Consider the following 20,296-nt stretch of genomic DNA (forward strand, 5'->3'; position numbering starts at 1 on the left):
AGGGTACATCTGTGATGGCCACGGACGAAACATCAGCCATGGAAACTGACAGAAAGGCTTAAGTGACGGGAGATCACAAGCTTTATGGAGTGACTTCTGGGCAGATTGTCCTGCGAGACTGGACACTGACCAACACACACACCATACTAACAGATCACTGAGAATCTCTTCCAACTTTGGAAAGCATCCTGCTCATTCCAGAATCAAAGACATCTAACTCTTCCTGTTCCCATGAGAATGCTTGTGCACTGGAAAACCACCATTGGCAGCACAAATCTTAAGCATTTGGCCAAATGAAGGCACGGGGTTGCCGTACGTGTCACACAAATCAGCCAGAATGACCCGAAGCCTCTCTCTTCAAGTGTGTTTGGCTTGCACAGGATACTAGTGCTAACTCTGAGCATAGAGCGACCAGGAATTCTTTTACAAGGATGCGAAGGGGTGGGGTGGGGTGGGGCAGATTGTGCTGGTCTCAGCAGGATGAGCAGCGAAGACAACCTCAGTCTCCAGCTTCCTCAGGTTTCCAAGGGACAAGCACACGGAGCAGAGGTACAAAAGCGGGGAGCCAAGGCCAGGCTGTCCCAGGCCAGCTTCCAACATCAGTGCCGAGATCTAGTCATTGAACCCACACTGCATCAAGCAAGGAAAGCTCTGCTCTCTAGTATGGAGTATCTCACCTACCCAGGTCTTTGATTTACCTGTTGATGATAAACACAGCAACTACAAACCTTCATGTGAGAAGCCTGGTAACACTAACTTCTACTTTTTGGTCATCGTCCTTTTCCCATGCATCTAAGAACTGCTGTTAGAAATCTAAATGCCATTTATGAAATATGTCATTATCTAGACTCTTCTCAATACCCTCGTCCCCCAGTCTGTGTCCTGGGGATGGAGCCTGTGGACCTGTCTGTCCCAGGCAATCCCCCCCACAATGCTGAGAAGTCCTTTATTTTCAATACTTAAAATATAAAATATTCCCTTGCTGACATTTTACTATTTCGGGCTGTTGGTCACATGTTTAGAAGAGAATGAAGGAAGCAAAACTCATTGCCTCTAACATCCACTAGAATCCTGATGGAAAATGGCAGGCATGGGGTGGGGGTAATACTGTGTCGACCCCTGTGCTACAGTAGAGGTCATTAAGGAATGAAACATGTATTAGAAAAAATGTCAGTGGAGCGAAAATACTTATTGATACACAGAATCCTAAAAAAAAAATCCTAAAAAGTACATGCACTCAATCACACAAGTAAATAATCTAAACATAAGATATCTGCAAAATATGAACGAAACCCATTATGCACCAGGGCAACCGAATAAATATACACTCTTAATTATTTTAACCTCTGAGAAATCAAGTAATATAACTGCCTAAATATTTGATTGAGGCGGGCTGCTGGGAAGAATGTGCACAGTGAATGATACCAGAGCAAGGAGCTCCCCAGCCCCAATCATCGCACGTAGCGCATGAACTCAAATGTGCGGTACCTTCGACACCATGAACGTGAAGAATGGGCTCTTTGGACGCGGACCTATTCTAGAATTCTGTGGTTTTCCTTTGAAAGGCAACTTCCTCATTACAGGTTTCAAATAAAGAAACTCTACCGTTCATCCTGACGTGGATCTGTGTTAGGAGGCGAGGGGTTAGGCCTACCTCCAGCCCATCGCAATCCGACATCAGGGGTTTCAACTTCAATTCTAGAAACATTAATAATTTTGCTGTTTTTCCCTGGAGCGTTTCTTATCAGGATTGAAAGGGGACCTATTCCGAGACAAACAGGATACAGGGCAACGGTGCAGCTTCCAGGCAAGCTAAGAATAGCTACAGCGTTTTCAAGAAATCTTGAACCAGGGTGTGAGCCTCAAATCAATGTGTGATGCAGGGTATTTGTTTTTTTTTTTTAAACAATAGTCACCACAAGTCACTGTTATAGGAGAACTTCAGCTCTTACCAGGTTTTCTTGGTTTCTGGCTGCTATTTTCTGCTCCTCTTCTGCCCCATTTTTCATGTATTTGACCTCTTCCACGGGTTTGATCCTATACTCATCTGAATGACAAACAAAAAGAAGGAATTTTTACCCCAGTGGCAGAGAAGTGTCAGCAAAGCACAAGCCCCACATTAGACTCTTTCCCATGCAGCTTTTACACGTGGCTTATCTGGAACAGTCTGGAAGAAGCCAGCATGGACATCTTGGGTCCCTGGCAGTAGGTGCTCTGCCTTGCCTGTTGGAGGGCTGGCTGAGTAGTCCAACTCGGGGAGACCCTGTGTGACCACTGACGTTATACACGGAGCAGACACTGAAGATGCAGGCACTTCCATGCATCTGAAAGTCACTGGAATCCGAGCATACTGGGAGTCACTACACAGAAGCCTAAGAGGACCGAGAACATTCTCCTTTATCCGTAGGAAACTACGTGTGCAGAGTGCCTGCAGCAGCATACTTCAGCTGGACGGTCACACATTCATTTTTCCCCGTTTTGAAAAGCATAGAACTGTTTATGACTATAGAGTTGTACCAACAAATAAGACCAATTGGAAATGGAACTTTTTTCATTTCAGGGCTCTTTCCATTAAACCCGAGCACTCTACAGTTACTGCACATCTATACTTTCGTGTCTATAAAGTTACAAGCACAGAGCTAAACTATCAATTAGTTAGCTCTAAGCAGGTTTGGAAAGGTCCCATGGTGGATAGTTCAGAGGGATGTGGAGGGAACCTAGACTTGAGAAGAGAACACGAATCTCAGTCAGATCCATCATGGGACAAAAATCAGGAAAGCTGGCAGCCAAAGAAAGTCCTTCTCTAGGACAGAGCTTTGGCGATGACAAGGATGACATTTTCACCGGGTTCCTGTCAACAGGAAATGACTTGGGTACATCGAGTTTAAAAACAAGTGTGATTTTTTGACTCATCTTTGGTCCAACTTGCAGGGGGAGAAAAATCACAGAAATTATGAATTTAGAAAACTTCATCAGCAAATTGCCTCGAAAATGGTATGGAGTCACCTTGAAGAAAGACCAGCTGCTCATCACTAAGTTTTATTTTACGCTAAGAAGCTGTAACATATTTTCTTAAGGCCTATGAGTACAATGAGTATATTCCTTAAAAATGCCCCACACTAATATTCATAATTTACAATTTTCCAATGTAGTTGCAGTTTCTCCACCCTACTTCTATTATTAATTATTATTATCATCATTATTATTTTGCTTATTCACGTTACATTCTGCTCACTGCCCCACTCCTGGCCACCCCCTCCCACAATCCTTCTCCTCATGCCTCCCTCCTCTTCTCCTCTGAGTGGGTGGGGACTCCCTGAGTATTCCCCCACTCTGACACTTCAAGTCTCTCTGAGGCTAGGTGCATCTTCTCCCACTAAGGCCTGACAAGGCAGCCTAGCTAGAAGAACATATCCCATGGACAGGCAACAGCTTTTGGGACAGCCGCCATTCCAGTTGTTCAAGATCCACATGAAGGCGAAGCTGCACATCTGCTACATATGTGTGGGAAGGCCTAGGTCTAGCCCCTGCTTACTCTTTCGTTGGTAGTTCAGTCTCTGAGAGCCCCAAGGGCCCAGGTTAGTTGACTCTCTTAGTCATCCTTCCACCCTTCCTCTTAACGCAGTATTTCTGAAATCTAACTATAGTTACATCCGCTTGTGCTTGTCAAATGTTTCTCTCGGCCTCATGAAGCTAAGGAGATTTGCATGTAGGTGTAGAAAACGACCCAATGTTCATGACCAAGACATTTGCATTGTTTTTTTCCACTTGGTAAATCAAGGTAGATATTGAGTCTATTAACTTTTTCTTTATTTCTATTGTATGTTTGTGCATGCGTGTGGTATGTACATGTGTTCTGGATTCATGTGGTAGCCAGAGGTCAATGTCTGGAGTCTTCCTGCATCACTTTTTAAAACAGGCTCTCTTGCAGAAACTGGACTTCATAATTTAGTTAAGCTGCCTGACCGGCAAGTCCCAGGGATAACCCCATCTCTGCCTCACCAGTAGTGGGATTTCAGGGGTGCACCCTTTCAACCTGGCTTTTTACATCAGTGCTGGGGATTTGAACTCAGGTCCTCATGTCTGAGCCACAAGCAGTTTACCAACTGAGTCATCTCCCATGACCCATTTCAACTTGCTTCTAAAGAAATCTGAGAGACTTGTGTACAATTACAGTAATGAGCCCTTCAGGAATCCCAAGTCTAAAATGATCAAGTTCAGAGATAGACTTGAATTGACAAATACAAAGTAAAAGTATTTCACAGCCTGTTATGATGGCTCATGTGTGTTATCCCAACATGGAAGACTGAGGCCGTGAGATCTTGATGCCGAGGCCAGTCTATGCTACATGGTGAGTTTGAGGTCAGTTTGGGCTACCCAGCAAATGCTATCTCAAAATTAAGAACAAACAAGAGAATCTCATCCTCTGATTTGCTATTCAGATGAAAAAAGGAAGTTAATAATACCAACACGTTTAATTAAAGATTGTTTACTCATGAATTGCAAAACACTGCTAATTAAAAAAGAACAGACATAATTATGTTCCCAGTATAATCATGCAGAGATCAAAATAAAGGTAAAAACATAAAAATTAAAAAAAAAAAAAAGGCATCGAAACTTTGGTTTGAGGCATTAACGGTTATAAGTCACAGCACAATGACATAATTGCTATGGTTTAATTGAACAAATGCATGCTTAGTTGAGCCTTCAATTATTAGATATAACAGCTATCACAATCTGGTAGACCCTGTTCTACTCAGGGCCCCAAACCTCATGCAACAGGGCAGGGAAGATCACACATCAGTATAGAACACAGCAGAGACTTCTGGAAGACCAGGCAGCTCTCTGCATACTACACAACACAGGTGTTCCCCGGAAAGGGTCACCCTTCTTGCCTTGCCCACGGCCCTCTTCCACCTGGCCCACCACAGCCCAGTCTGAGCAGATGCTGAGCAGCACAGGAAACATTCACTTTCTTTCCTCAGCTCCTGCAGGATCACAACGGTAATATAATTAATGTATATTATATACGCTATTAATATATTTCTCCAAGGAAATAGAAAAGCCCCCGGTGCCGTGACTTCCACAGTAACACGACTGCAAACATGGGCTTTCTTCCTTTCTTTTCATCAACACAGAATCCTGACCAACGTAGACAGCAGGTAGGTTTCACGGTTTCCTTTGCAGCCTGGCTGGCTGTCCAGGGCACTGTTGGGACAATACAATGCTCCGAACAACTAAGGAGAAGACAAGCATCTAGGACTATAAGCTTGGCTTATCGTCACTACTTACAAAACATACTATGCAAAATCCATCCTGGGGTTACACAAGAAGTCAGCAAAAAGCCACAATTAAAAAAAAAATAAAACAACCCAAATACTTAATAAAATAGAGTAAACTTAAAATAAAAGGGCCCGTCAGATTTCTGAAGGCTGGTGCCTGAAATGAAGATGTGCGTCTGAAGACAGACAACCCTCAATGAAGATGTGACCCACAGGAAAGGCTCTCTTCTTCAGGCCTCAGGGTGGGGTGGACCCAACATTTTGGGTTATGGTGGCAAGACATTCACTATTGAAATCTAGATTTCCTTTTGTCAAAGGCACAGGAGAGTTCATTTTTTAACTCAGCCTCCTTTTATCAGGGCCTGCATTGGGGGGTGGGGGGGTGGGGGTGGGGGTAACACAGCCACCACTACAAGCCAAGCCAGTGTCCTGATAGCAGCAAGGTGTGGTCCCTTGATGATGAGCAGAGGCGGGGCTGTCTTTCTCCCTCACATCTGTTCCCTCTCTTCCTGTCGATCTTGTCAGGTGGCTTATTAAAATGCAAGGCAGGAACACAGGCCGGCTGTTCAGCCCCTGTAAACATGTTCAGGCTTCCAGTCAAAACAGATCTGTGGTGGGATTTTTAGCATCTTATTCAAGGTAACAGCATAGAGAATTAGGGATTGTTTGGTAGCAGCCATTGACGAAAAAAAAGAAGAAAAAAAAGAGTGTCAAAGCTGATTCAGACTTTCACTGCCGTGGAAAACAACTGTAAGAGCCCTTCTTAGCTGAAGGAGCCTTCCTGGAAAGCTTCCGAATCCCCTCCTCTTCTATCTGCAATGCTTGTGAAAACTCTGGCTTCTAATAATCCTGAAATTAGAACAGCACTTATCTCCCTCTAATTGATTAAAATCAGGGTGCGGTTTGTTTGTTTGTTTGCTTGCTTGCTTTGTTTGGAGACATTTCATTTGTTATTACTTGGTGTGTACAGGTGTTATGTCTGCACGCATGTCTGCACTACACTAATGCAATGAGTGACCTTTGAGGCAGAAAACAGTGTCAAATCTCCTGGGACTGGATTCCAGAGAGCGGTTAGCCACCATGGTGCTAGAAATGGTGCTTGGATCTTCTCAAAGAGCAGATCTTCTCGCTTTGAACTGCTGAGCCATCTCTCCATCCCAAAGACAGGGACTACTACTATTAATGAGCCTGTTGCAGACCCATCTGTAAACCTGGGAGATAGCAGAGAGCACCTGAGGGATAGCGCTTGGTGTTATGCCCGAGCTGCAGGTACCCAAAGACCACCCAGGAGCCGGTTCCCATGGAAACATATAAGCTCTTTACTATGAGCTCTCAGGGAAGACCCAGAGCAGCAGGTCAGAGTGGGAGCCTCGAGTCTAAGGGTGCAGGGTGCTTACTGTGGTTACAGCAAACTTGGGGAATTTCCATGCAGATCAGCCAATTAATATTTCAAAAAACTCATTTCTGGTGTAAACTGCAGGATCTGAACAAGAGGGCAGAACCACCTGACAAGCAGGGTGGTCAGGTTATCTGTTCTCTGCAGGATGTCTTAGTTATCTCCATGTACCTTGATCCTGCTATTGTAGCCTGGGTGTTGCTAAGGGCGGGTTGTCATAGGGTGTTTGCTCAGGTGGACTTTGTGATTTTCTTTCTTGAATTGGAGTTTAGCCCCTGGTCTCCCACAAAATAGAGTTTTTTTCAAAAACAGAGTTGGTTCAGCTTTTCACTCAGAAGGGTTAGTCCAGAGCTGAAGAGGTAGAGCAGAACCACAAGCAAAGATCCCGGTCGTCAGGGGGTTCACAGCTGCTTTTAAACTGCACTTCCGGTGGATCTGATGACTTTTTCTGGTCTCTGTAGGCATTCACACACATCACATGGCATGCATATACACATATAAAGAGATATAAAAATTTTTTAAATCTTAAAAAGGGGTAGAGAGGTTGATGCTCCCTTATCCCATGAATGACCATCAACCATTTGAAAGTGTAAATTTGGAAACACAGAGATAAGCATGGGGGTCAAACTACTAAACCTTTCTAGCAAGAACTGAAAGTAAACAACAGTGACACACACTCACACAGAAATACACACAACACACAAACACACACACACACACACACACACACCATCTTACACACACACTCAAATACTCACACATATACACTCAAACATACACTCAAACACAATTACACATTCTGAAAGATACACATACACCCTCACACGCACACGCACACACACACACGCGCACAAACTTGAATGGTTTGCACTTAAAAGCTTATGTCTTTGCAAAAAATACAGAAGAGATGGCTTTCTTTTCTGCTTCCTTCCTAGATGTTCCTTTATCTTGAAGAGAGCTGAGCCAGGTCCCAAAGAGTATAGAAGCTCTCATAGTACGTCTTGAGAGGAGACAGTCTTATGATGTTGGAGGAGAGATGAGGCATTTCCTCCTATCCTGGGCAGAAGGCTAGAGCTGAGCCAATAAAATCAGGATGCTTGATGTTAAACCCTCTCCTCTTCAAACACCTCCCTTAGCTCTGCAGGCCTCCAGTGTGCAGGCCTCCAGCGCGCTCACTCACGGCTGCCTCCCTATGCCCTTCCATTGCAACGACCCAGGAGGGCATGCCTCAAGGTCACTCCTCAAACTTTTATTTTCTCAAACTTTCTTTCCTGCTCAGTCAAAAGGTTATTTTTGTTAAAGAACGATCTTTAATGGATGCATTCAAACAGGTACAGTAGAAAGGAAGAAAATGAGGCTGGATGTATGCTAAGATGGGAGTGGAGGAAGCCCACAGCACACAGCCTGTGCTACACAGCTTTTTTCTTCTGGGGGCTCTACTGAGCCTCCTGAACTCTGGATTGCTGCTTTGAACTCTGGATCAAATTTGGACATTTTTCATCAGCTACACCGTACTCTCTCTGTCCCTTCTTCCCTTGCATCTTCTCTTGCTTCCCAGTCCATCTCCTCTTTCTTCGTTTTACACACAGCTTATAAAGAGTGAAACCGGGAGCCCAGGCACTTTAATTCCTATCCTCTTACATCCTTACCATTTTCCAACTTCCCTCTCTCGCCATCCCATTCTCTAAAGTTGAGTATTATGTTCCCCTTAGTAGCAAACGCTCTGCGTGTGACATTTGTCGGACTGAAGTTTAGCAGTACAGGTATTGAAGTGCACAAAACAGTGAAGGCTTTGATCGTGCCAGCAGATCAAAATTCACTTTTAATCATTCCTCATTTGTTAAGCGCCTATCAAATATACTCTAGGTGCTGGGTTCTGTGATAAACTATGTAGGGGAATGGGGGACAGGGGTGTAGACGGTGCCAGGGAGAATAGCTGGAGAAAGAGAGAGAGAGAGAGAGAGAGAGAGAGCCCCTACTCTGAGAATTGCTTGGGCATATCCCTCAGCACACAAAGCCTGAGTGCATCTCACTGCCAAGGTTCACCAGATGGACTCTAAATTTGGAACGGCGTTACGTATGGAGCACACTCCACTGGAGAACACAAACTGCCATCAAGTGCCTGAGCCAGGCAGTCCTTAACCTTAAGTTCCTAACTGCCCTTGTATAAAGTGATCTCACCGGCTCCGCTGTGATGGTGGTCATCGCTGAATAGTTTCTAGGATAGTTACACACACCCTGCTCCTAATGGTTCAAAGAGCTCTAACATAAGGTTTTTGCACATTCATAGGTTCTTTTCAGGGTTTAGATCAAATCCTGATAAATAAAAAACATTTAAGGGTCAATGACCTAAAGAACAAGGAGAATTTTGGACTTAAACTTGTGGGGACTGAACTTCGGTAGCATCTAACCCTTGGAAGTCTACTAGAGAAAGTACAGCTACTATTCATACTTATATACAGCCCTGCTGAGATACTGCATGCTCTAAGTATGTGACTATCACTCATAAAATTCCTTGTGCCTTTCTGTGTGTTTACTCAATAGTGAAATCTAATGCTTGTTTATTTTTAAACAAAAGGTAAGCAAAAATCAGTTAAAATTCCTTCTAGTGGCAATAATGGTTCAATTTCATGGAACATTGACTGGGTTATTATATGGCAGAGTTTCAGACATGGGTCTGTAACAGAATTTACACAGTACATTTTTATATGTTTTATTTAAAAATCTAAAAATACAAAGAGTGACATTCTTTTTTAGGCAAGCTATAGGGCAAGGGCAGTTAACACATAACGATGCTGCTACGGTGTCACATGTATCCTTTTTGCATAAGACCAGCAACCCCACCACTCCCTGGACGGCCAGAAGCACAGGTTGTCTTTCTAATACACTGCAGCTGTTTCATCTGTAGTCACTTCCTCCAGCAAACACACTCACGGATTTATACAATGGCTGAGTAGGACAGTGTATGATCATCCATTGCAAACTGAAGTTCTCTGGAGTCGACCCTACAGACTGTGGAGAACGTCATGACTGTAGGGAGGCGGAACGCTACAAAAGTGTCTTTAGTCCTCTCAATAAACACTACCAACCTCTATATCTGACTGAACGTCTTTGTCACTATGAGGTAAAACATCTGAAACGTATGACATAGTAGATCATTTGCTTCTTCTTTTTTTTTTTTTTTCTTTTTTGGTTTTTTGAGACAGGGTTTCTCTGTGTAGCCTTGGCTGTCCTGGAACTCACTCTGTAGACCAGGCTGGCCTCGAACTCAGAAATACGCCTGCCTGCCTCTGCCTCCCGAGTGCTGGGATTAAAGGCGTGCGCCACCACGCCCGGCAGATCATTTGCTTCTAAGGGCAGCATCTGAGAGGGCCCCTGCTCTGCTCTGCCGAGCCTACCCCGTGTGCCCATCAATGAATTCGGCTCCTATTGATTCTCGGCTTTGTTTTGTTTTGTGTCTGTGAGAGTTCAAACAACCTCTGCCCCAGTGGAACCCAATCTTTGTGCCTCAGCCACGGTCACTCATGTTTACTTCAGAAGAACCCCATACGCCTTCTGGAGTAGGCCCTGTACTCGGAGTCAATACCAGAAAACTCCCCTTCACCCTCTTGTTAAGGCAAAGGAGAGTGAGTGAGTGGGTGGGTGAGTGTGCGTGCGTGCGTGCGTGCGTGCGTGCGTGCGTGCGTGCGTGCGCGTGCCTGTGTGAAGAACCACAATCTAATGACTATGTCCATCTGACTTAATTCCTTTCACTGGATCCTGATTTGAGTGAATTTCTGGTAGAGGAAAAATTCTCAGTTAATCATGACAGAATACAAAGAAATGTTTGCCTCATTTGTATGGATGGTAAGCACCTGACATCCTGGGACTCGAGAAGAAGGCTGCCTTGCCTAGGGCAGGTGGGCTAGTGAGATCTGTAGTACAGACTGAGAGGCGTAAGGAGGTTAGCCAGGGAACAGGGCCAGTCTGTGACACCTGAGGTGCAGGCTGAAGAGGAGAGAGGTCAGGAGAAGCCGGAAGCCCTTGGTAGGCTGGTCTGGAGGAACAGCTGCAGAGCATTCAAGAAAAGAGCTTTGAGGTAGTTCAAAAGAAGAAAGATAGGAACCACCAACAGCAGAGATTCATGAAGGAATCTGTAAGTTCCAATGTGCTGATCACGAATGAGAGGGCTTTGCAGGTTTTAGGGACCATTCAGTAAAAGTTTGAATGGCTTTTCAGTGATGTAAGGTATTCCTTTTAATACTGATGCTGGCCTCCAGAAGCCTGGCTTTACCTGGGTTACAGAACTATTAAGAAAGACTTTGTCAGCAGCGAAGTCATTATGGGAAAGAATGGGAAGAAAATGGATGGAGTCATTTTCAGCCCAAGTCATTCCCTGAGAGAAGCAGTGTGATCAGACTTTTAAAATAGAAAAACACATCTGAACCATACTTCATGGCAAAATAATGTCATTTCTTTACTTCTAAAAAATACTCCTTGCTTCCCTCGTCCATAAATTTTGTTAATGAGCAGCAGGAATTCCGGGAGCACAAGAAAGGTCTGCTGGCTCAGCTCGCCTTTCCTTTGATAAGCCTGTACCTCTTGTTGCATCCTCATAAACCCAGAGATCACCTCCAGTCATGGCTCCTTCAGGAGGCTCTACAGGTGGGCCTGGCTTTAACCCACAAAGGCCATTTTAAGCATCTCAGTCTACTGTTCCCTTCTCTTCCCTTCCTTGTGGCCATTTGACTATTTCTACGACCTCATCTTCCAAGATTCATCGTCTGTTGACTGCTCCCCACAATCCGTAAGCGATCAGGCCAATGAGCATTGATCATCTTCACACAAACATCAATGTGTCTGACAGGAGGTTTGCAGATGCCCTGTATAGTGTTACGGGTCAAGTTTCCCCAGCTGTAAGCACTCCAGAGACTCCCGATGCTCTTAGGGTAGGGATGGTGGAACAGAGGGAAGGCAGATGAGAGAGCACTGCAGGTTCCCAGTGAGAACTTATCTGAGTGCTTGCTTCAACTCCACATACAGCAATGTTTTAAGTGCACACCGTTCCTCTCCTGTAGCATCAGATGCTGCTGCTACCTGGGGAGGAAACAGTGAATGTTTCTGAAATGGAGAGGCTGGGAACAGGGACCAAAAGCTGAGGGCAGACGGGAAATAAAAACACAGGCATTCAGAGGATCGTGAGGTGTGACAAGAATGGACGACTTGGAGACTGTGGCAGAAGGACAGAAATGACTTATGGAGGGGAAGGCATACCCATGCCTCTTTGGGAGTCCTGGCCCCCAACCTAGGAATAATGCATTTCAACTAAACAAACACTGAATGTTTAGAACTCCCCTCTCGTGCTTAGGTTGAGTGCACCAGAGCGTCACTGGGTTCTGTGGCTCCTAGAGACGATAAGTGGCTCTCTACCATGTGCCTGTGCACAGCTAAGCCCTGGACTCTCCAGTAAGCACATCACCATCACCTCTACACCTGTTCTTCACCTCTCAGCCAGAACCAAATGCAAAAGCAAAGCAGGGACATTAACCTACGAAGGCTCCGACCATATTAATCTCTCAGCCCAGCTTGGTACACTTTCTAAATGCTCAAGTGTCATGGTCATCCCACATCGTGAAGCTTCAGGGGATGCCTTTGCTTCAGGAGGGGAGCGTCTGTTGGCACAAACTTCTACCACTCCAGCCCCATGGAGAAAACCAGGGGTAAGAGGGACGTGATGAGGCACATGCTTAATCATTCTTCCCATGAGCCCCAAACTCGGACTGGGTTCGCCATCCCAGCTGACCACTCTAGTTCAGACCCCATCGCCACAGAACAATGGGATAGGGCTCTTAACTGCTCTTCCACTCTCACACTCCTCCAAACAGAGACAGAGTCTCACGGCATAGCCCTGGCTGGCCTAGGACTCACTATATAGACTGGGCTAGCCTCAGGCTCACAGAGAAACACACGCCTCTGCATCCCAAGAGCAGAGATTAAAGGGGTACCATATTATGCCTCTCTCTCGCCTACAGTTGATTCCCTACATGACAGCCAGAACTGTGCTTTATAAAAAGTTCTTTATAACTTTTTGACTAACAAACAATACATACAAACATTCAGAGGACATTGTTCCGTTCCAGTACATGTGCAACATGCAATGACCAAATCAGGGTTATGACTCCACTTTGAACACCATTTATCTGTGGCAAAAACATTCAAATATCCCTGCTTCTGCTTATTCTCAAAGACAAACGACAGTGTTATTAACTACGGTCAGTCACCCAACTGTGCATCTGAGTATCAGATTTTCTTCTATGTGACCGTGACAGTGCATCCAAATAAAGTCAGACTTCATCCACTGGGAACCCTCTCCTGCATCTTGGCCTCAGCTCCTGGGTCTAGCTGCTCCTCTTTGAGTACCACCTGGGCACCAGAGTCTCAAGCTTCCGTCCTGGGACCCCCAGACAGCTCCTTCTCAGACAGCTGGCCTAGGGTTCCTCTTCTGTAAACATTCTGCTGTCTCAAGCACTCTCCTGGCTTCCTGCTTTCGGGTGTGTGCAAAAGACAACTCCCTGACTTTTCCTGGCCACCCCGTCACCTGCTGATCTCATGTCTTTCTCCGGGTGTTCTCTTCCCTGTCCGATGATATTTATCTGTCCTTCCAGCTATTGCCTGGCTCATTTCCGGTTTTATGATCCTTGGTTGTCTAATCATGTCAGTAAAACGGGCACTGTCCAATTACATCTTTTATCTGCTGGCAAGAGTCAAGCTTTCTTTTAATAATATTTGCACAATTAGTATTTCTTAAGTGGATACTTCTGATTTTGAGAGTTGCACTAGAACTAAAACCACAGCGTTTTCTCTCTAACACTTTGCTAATCTAATAGCTGCATCAGGAAAACTGGGTAAGGCACAGGAGAACAGCCTTTCTCTCAAGACAGGAGCACTGTGAGGTAAAGACATTTCTTGAGTGGAAGGAGGTAATCAGAACTAGAAATTCAATGAAAAAAATGCTGCCACGTGGATGACATAATAGATGCAAAGGCTCTCGGTACATTAAAACTAAACGCCCGTCTTCATATATAATCTGACAATTTCCTCTGTGGATGCCTATCAAGATCAGCAGTGACATTTACACAGTAAAGCACGAATATCCATGGCTGGAAGAGAATTCAAATGTAATTTAGTTTGTTTTGAGTATGGTTTTCAAATGGAAATGCAGCATGGTCTGGATAGAGATTTGGGGCTCGTGTTGCTTTGCTCGCTGCTTGAGGGACTTGTGCAGTGTGGAGGATGAGCTATTTTATAGTATGCAGATGTGCTATTTCTGGTTTGCCTTTATTCTTCTACCTTCCATTCTGTTTTAACTTCTATTTTGTACTGTATGTGTATGTGCACCACCTGAGTGCAATGCCTCAGGAGGCCAGAGAGGGCACTTGATCCCCTGCAACCAGAGTCTCAGGTACTTGCAAGCCACTTAACATGGGTGCTGGGAATGGAGACCCTATGCAAGGGCAGTATGTGCTCTTAACTCCTGAGTTGTCTCTCCAGCCCCACGTGATTTCTTAATAGTCATACACAAATGCTCATAAAATCATTTTAATTAAATTTTGAATATTTGTAGACATACACATTCATATATGAATATTCATATAACTCCAAATATGGGTTATGAGTAAAAGGAAGTGGACTACAGAAACTATGTTTGATTCTCACAGTCTTCATCCCTCCCCACTTATGGCCCTTTTTAGCTAAGATTTTATTAGAAAAAATCTTAAGAACTTTCAAAGATAATTTCTATGCATGTTTATACAGTAACGGATAGTTATATGTTAGCAGAACTTTTATATACACACTACTATTGTGACATTAATTATCTGGTGCATACAGTTTTTATATGGTCCAAGGAGCTCAAGAGCCAAGCAGTACCAAACATCAGATGAGTTTCAAGAAATCTGCATCCAAACACCAGTGCCCTTTGCTTTCCTTGGAATCACACTTTCCAGAGGATAGCACCCAAAGTTGGCTCAGGAAGTTACAATAAGAGGGCATGTCTGGGCTGGTGAGATGGCTCAGCGGTTAAGAGCACTGACTGCTCTTCCAAAGGTCCTGAGTTCAAATCCCAGCAACCATATGGTGGCTCACAACCATCCATAACGAAATCTGATGCCCTCTTCTGGAGTCTCTGAAGACAGCTACAGTGTACTTACATGTAATAAAATAAATAAATAAATATTTAAAAAAAAAAGAGGGCATGTCTTTTGAGTTCTGATGTCACTGTCACCTGAAGAGTCACAGTAGTCACCACTTCCTAGTGACTATCTATGGCTGCCCATATGGCAGGCCAGGGACAAGAAAGCCTCACTTATATAGTGCTTAATAAATCAGTGAGACAGGTGATCTAAGGTGTTCTACCACTGAATTGGAAGCTTCTAGAACAAAGACACTGTCTCTGGACATTTTCCAAATCCCTCTCCATGCCTAATATTCCAGCTTTCCTTATTTCCTCTTTCAATAGCACGCATTGTTCACTGATGAAATGAGGCTTGGGAATCAAAAAGAGAAGAGTGTCTGACCAAATGCTAGAAGAAGTGACCTGTGCGACCTTCAGAATACTCATGAATGTTGTCTCGGGACCTAACCACATCTCCAAAGACCTAACCTTCAACATTAAGTTGGGAGTTAGAATCTCATTATATTAACTTGAGAGGTGACATGAACCTTCAGAGCATGAATATCAGGGCACTGGTGGACAGGGGACTGGTGGACAGGGCACTGGTGGACAGGGCACTGGTGGACAGGGGACTGGTAAACAAGGCACTGGTGGAAAGGGGACTACTGGACAGGGCACTGGTGGACAGGGGACTGGTGGACAGGGGACTGGTGGACAGGGCACTGGTGGACAGGGGACTAGTGGACAGGGCACTGATGGACAGGGCACTGGTGGACAGGGCACTGATGGACAGGGCACTGGTGGACAGGGGACTAGTGGACATTTGGGCCACAGGACACTCACTGCTCTTTAGTGCTTGATTTCTGTCCCCAGTTTCTTGCTGAATAGTTTGCTACACATTTCTTGTAAAGCAGTTTAAAGTCTGAGGGCGGGATGCCTCAATCTATATCTCTGGTACTCACACCCAGCAGGCATACAGTGTCTTCTCCTATAGACTCATTCCCATGCAACACTCTTAACCTTGAAACTAGCCAATCAACACTCTTTAGGGGGATTATTAGCTTAGGAGCACTTAAGTGGCTGGGGCAACTTTCCTCAGAGTTTAGAACACTGTAATCAGAAATGCAATTAAACTGTGACAACAATGTATGACCACAAACTGCTCAACTGAAAATACTTCAGAGCTGAAGAATACTTAAGGGAGGGCTATACCATACTCTTGCTGTCTCATGGAGGTGCTCATTTCACGGATACTATGTCTCTCCTGCTGTCCCACAGGAATGAAGTAGTAGTGCAGACTCCTCCCAATGTGTCTCATTCTTCCCCTTTGGAAATAGGCAAAGATTCAGAACTCCCTGAAGCAATGGGAGCAACTTAAATCTTAAGGTGGTGATGACTCCCAAAGCTTAGTGGTTGTCTGTGTGTGAGTGCACGCATGTGTGTATGTGTGTGTGTGTGTGTGTGTATGAACACATAGCATGTGTACAGGTATGCATCCACATGTGTCTATATTCATTTAGAGGCCAGAGGTGGATACTGAGTGTTTTCCTCAATCATCCTCCACCTATATTCTGAGACAGAATGGTGTCACTCAATGTGGAGTACACGGTTTTGATGAGACTGGCTGGCCAGAGAACCCCAGATATCCACCTGTCTTTACCTACACTACACCTGGCTTTTATTTGTGTCTTGAGTCCTCTGCCTGTTTCAGCACCATGTCTCAGAATCATCGGCTCTTTTGTTTGTTCATCTTTTATGCATCTCAGCATACATGTGAGCCTGTGCTCTGGCATTGAGCTCAGGTCACCTGGCCATTTTACCAGCTTCCTTGATGGTCTTCATGAAGAGTATCTGCATGTAACCTAAGATGTGCACACATCATTTCTTTGAAGACCCCAGCAATTCAAAAGAATAAGTAGATCATGTCCAGTTCCAAAAGACAAAGGCTATGCTGTCATACCGTGACTTAGCTGGCTTTGTCATGGTTTAGTAATAATGTCCTCTCAGCATACATGTGAGCCTGTGCTCTGGAACTATTGTTTCAGGATCCATATTATCTAATATGAGGTAAGGGCGACCATCAAAGGAATTAGCTCTCCATCTACTAGACTTTTTTCTAGCATTTTCCAGATGTTCAGCCAATTTCCAGGTCTGTAACATGATTCTTAAACTGTCTGTGTGAGCTTTTTGGTGTCTTGGGGGGAGGGGAATTAGTGTGAAATTCCTAAATATTTAAGGCTCCTTTCCTGATGTTAGGTTTTCTATCTGATTTCTTGCTTATTTGTTCAGACCCCAGTCTCCTCTAGACATATCTCATATGCACCGCACCGTGTCTTGAGTCCTCTGCCTGTTTCAGCACCATGTCTCAGAATCATCGGCTCTTTTGTTTGTTCATCTTTTATGCAAAGACTTTAATCATGCTTTGTGTGTGTCCACCCAGAGCCTGTGCTGAGGCACCCTCCGCTATATCACCACAGGATACTGACACTGTACGCCAAGATATCCATCTGTCACCACTTATTAGTTCCCTAAAGGCAGATTAGTTTTGCCCGTCTGGTCTGTATGAGCTGTGATGCCTAGTGTGGTGTCCAAAGCACACAAAACAGTCAGCAAATGTTTTGCAGACTGACAAGGGACACAAAGGCTTGAATGAAACTAGATCAGCCCCATCTGTTTACCTGAGGAAACATACCACCACACAGATCCCTATGTCCCAAAGCTATTTCCAGACATAGTATCCTTTCCTGAGGGAGCAAATCTGCATTGCTCAAAAATACAACTGAAGCCCTTTGCAGGTTGGAAACTTTTAAATTCTATTTATCAAAATAAATAGTTGCACTGGATAATAGGCTTTAATTATAAAAATAAAGAATTTATATTTATAATTCAAATCACCTAAATTCTAAATTCAAAATCACCTGAAACTATCAAAGGAAGACTATTGTTGCTAATGTTGGTGGAAGGCTCCTCAACACCTTCTTTCTTTATGCATATGACATAGATTAATACATATATTACAAATAAAATGTACAGACAGGTATGGCACCGTATGCCTCCAATCGCAACAGAGACAGACAATTGCCATGAATGTGAGGCCAGCCTGGGTAGATAAATAGGCTGTAGGCCAGCCTGAGCTACCCTGTAAGGCTCAAAAACAACAACAACAACAACAACAACAACAACAACAACAAAACCCAAATGTTCAGCAAGACAGCTCAGTCGGTAAAGGTGCCTTCTGCCAGGTTTGATGACCTGAGTTCAATCTCAGGGCCTATGTAAGTGGAAGGAAAGACCGACTCACAAATTGTCCTCTGACCGCCACATGTGCACTATGGTGCACACATAAATAAATCAATAAATAGATGAGCAAACAGGTAAATATAACTGAGAATAAAGCTCTTGAGAAGCCACCATAAATAAGACATGCTGTGCAAAGTCTCCTTGTGCCTTTTTCTTTAAAGCGCTGCAGGATCACTGATCTCTTGACGGTTCAATGGCGCACATGTCCGGACAGTGAGGGAGACCTCTGAGCATACAGGTGTGGACAACATCTGCCTGTCTAGTTATCTCCTTATTAAAGAAGAAAAAGCAAAACTGGAGGAGCAAAAGGCATAATTATTTAAATCCCATAGGCACACTGCTATTCTGTGCTCCAGAAAAAAAAAAAAATTCTGGATTGACATTACTCATCAGAACATAAGACAGATAGATGTCTACTCCTGCCTAGTTTGAGGTGGTAAAAACCACTTTGTTTTACTTTCTTTTTGTGGGGATGGGGGTTGGGTGGAAATGGAGGTTGGTTGGGAATGGGGGTGGGTGGGTGAGGATAGGAGTGATTTACTATGAGCAGTTGAATATTTTCTGTCTGAACTCTTGTCAACTTTTCTATAACTTGCCTGGTCGCAAGTTTAGTTCAGTGTTCCCTTAGGATGTTCTTTGCTTGTAGATTTCAGCTAGTATTTTTTTTTTAATTTTTCCATATTTACCTTATTTGTTTTGCAAATGGTATTCACAGTTTGACAGTTGTCTTTTAACTTAGCTTACAATGGTTTGTTTAGTTAATGCCACACAGCGGTTTTAGATTTTCATGCAGCCAAATGTGTCAGCTTGTTTTTATGGGATCAGATTTCATAGCATTATAGGGAAGACATTTTGCAACCTAAGATTATAAAGGCACTTGGCTAGGCTGGCTGGCCGGGGAGCCCCTGTTCTTCCTTCTCTGTCCTGAGTTTACAAAGCACGTGATGTCATCACAGCTGGCACTTTGGAAAAAAAAATTACTTGGTAAAACGTTTTTTTACTCTGAGTTTTATGCATGCATGGAATGTATTGTATCCATTTTCACATTCCATTAACCCCACCCCCTCCTTTCTCTGAAACATTTCTTCTTTCCATGTTGCCCCTTCCATACTTTCCTGTCTTCTGTGAGTGTGATCTACTGTGTTTAATTAGGCTTCCTGTGTGAGCACAAGTGGGAGATATTCCTGGAGAATGGACAACTTATTAGTAGCCACCTCACTGAAGAGACTGTCAATCAACTCTCACGGAGTAGTGGGGAGTAGTGGGGTCTCATCAGCTCCTCCCCTTTCCATGATGAAATGTTGACTGAGCCAATCTTGGGCTTGTCTTGTGTAAATAACCACATCATTGGTGAGTTCTTAAGTGCAACCTCTATGTCTTACCCAGAAGAGCTCTTTTGGAACACACCTCCCATGCTCCATCTCTTCCATCCTTCCGTGATGTTCTCCGGGTCATACATGGATGACTTTTTACATGAGCCCTACCTAGGGATGAAACTTTCCTCATGCTTGTGTGGAAAACGCTTTATGGACTGAGGTTAACTCCTCAGCACCACATTTCTTATCTTACATTTACATCTTTAGATTCATTTGAAGGGCCAGAGAGAGGATGCCGAGAGAAATGGCAGGTCACCTGCAGTCATGCCTGGTGACCTGAGTTCTGCTGCTGGGACCCACATGGTGACATCGGGGAAGGAGAGAGCCAACTCCTGCAAGTTGTCCTCTGGCCTCCACAAATACACTGTAACAGGTATGCACAAAGGTATACAAGCATGCACGCGCGCTAGTTTCGTCTGGAAATTCTTGATAATTCAATTTTAATAGTATGAATATTCTTCACAGATGCAATGTGAGATGAAATGATCCCTATTTGGTATGTCATTTTAAATTTTCATTTAGTTCTAGATGCAGTTCTCTATGACAGCCACAGGCACCGTCAGCATCTTGTTTCCTCATTCTCAATGCACTGCTTCACAAAGAAATATCTTTCTGGAAACATCCTTAGTCCCATGTACAGGAAGAGCTGGGAAATCACAGGGAAAATACACACACACACACACACTCACACACACACACACACACATACACTCACACACACACACACACTCTCACACACACATACTCTCACACACTCACACACACACACACACACATACATACACTCACA

At 44.2% G+C, this 20,296-nt stretch overlaps 1 protein-coding gene across 2 annotated transcripts in view; it reads right to left on the reverse strand.

The window, feature by feature from the left end:
• C1H1orf21 (chromosome 1 C1orf21 homolog) overlaps positions 1–20,296 on the reverse strand; it is a 208,512-nt gene that overhangs the window by 92,960 nt on the left and 95,256 nt on the right. For both annotated transcript variants that reach the window (XM_021170447.2, XM_021170455.2), the window contains exon 3: positions 1,953–2,047. In XM_021170447.2, coding sequence (XP_021026106.1) covers positions 1,953–2,047 — 95 coding nt within the window. The remainder of the gene's footprint in view (positions 1–1,952; positions 2,048–20,296) is intronic.

Source organism: Mus caroli, chromosome 1 (assembly GCF_900094665.2).
Source record: "Mus caroli chromosome 1, CAROLI_EIJ_v1.1, whole genome shotgun sequence".
In the NCBI taxonomy this organism is placed as follows: domain Eukaryota; kingdom Metazoa; phylum Chordata; class Mammalia; order Rodentia; family Muridae; genus Mus; species Mus caroli.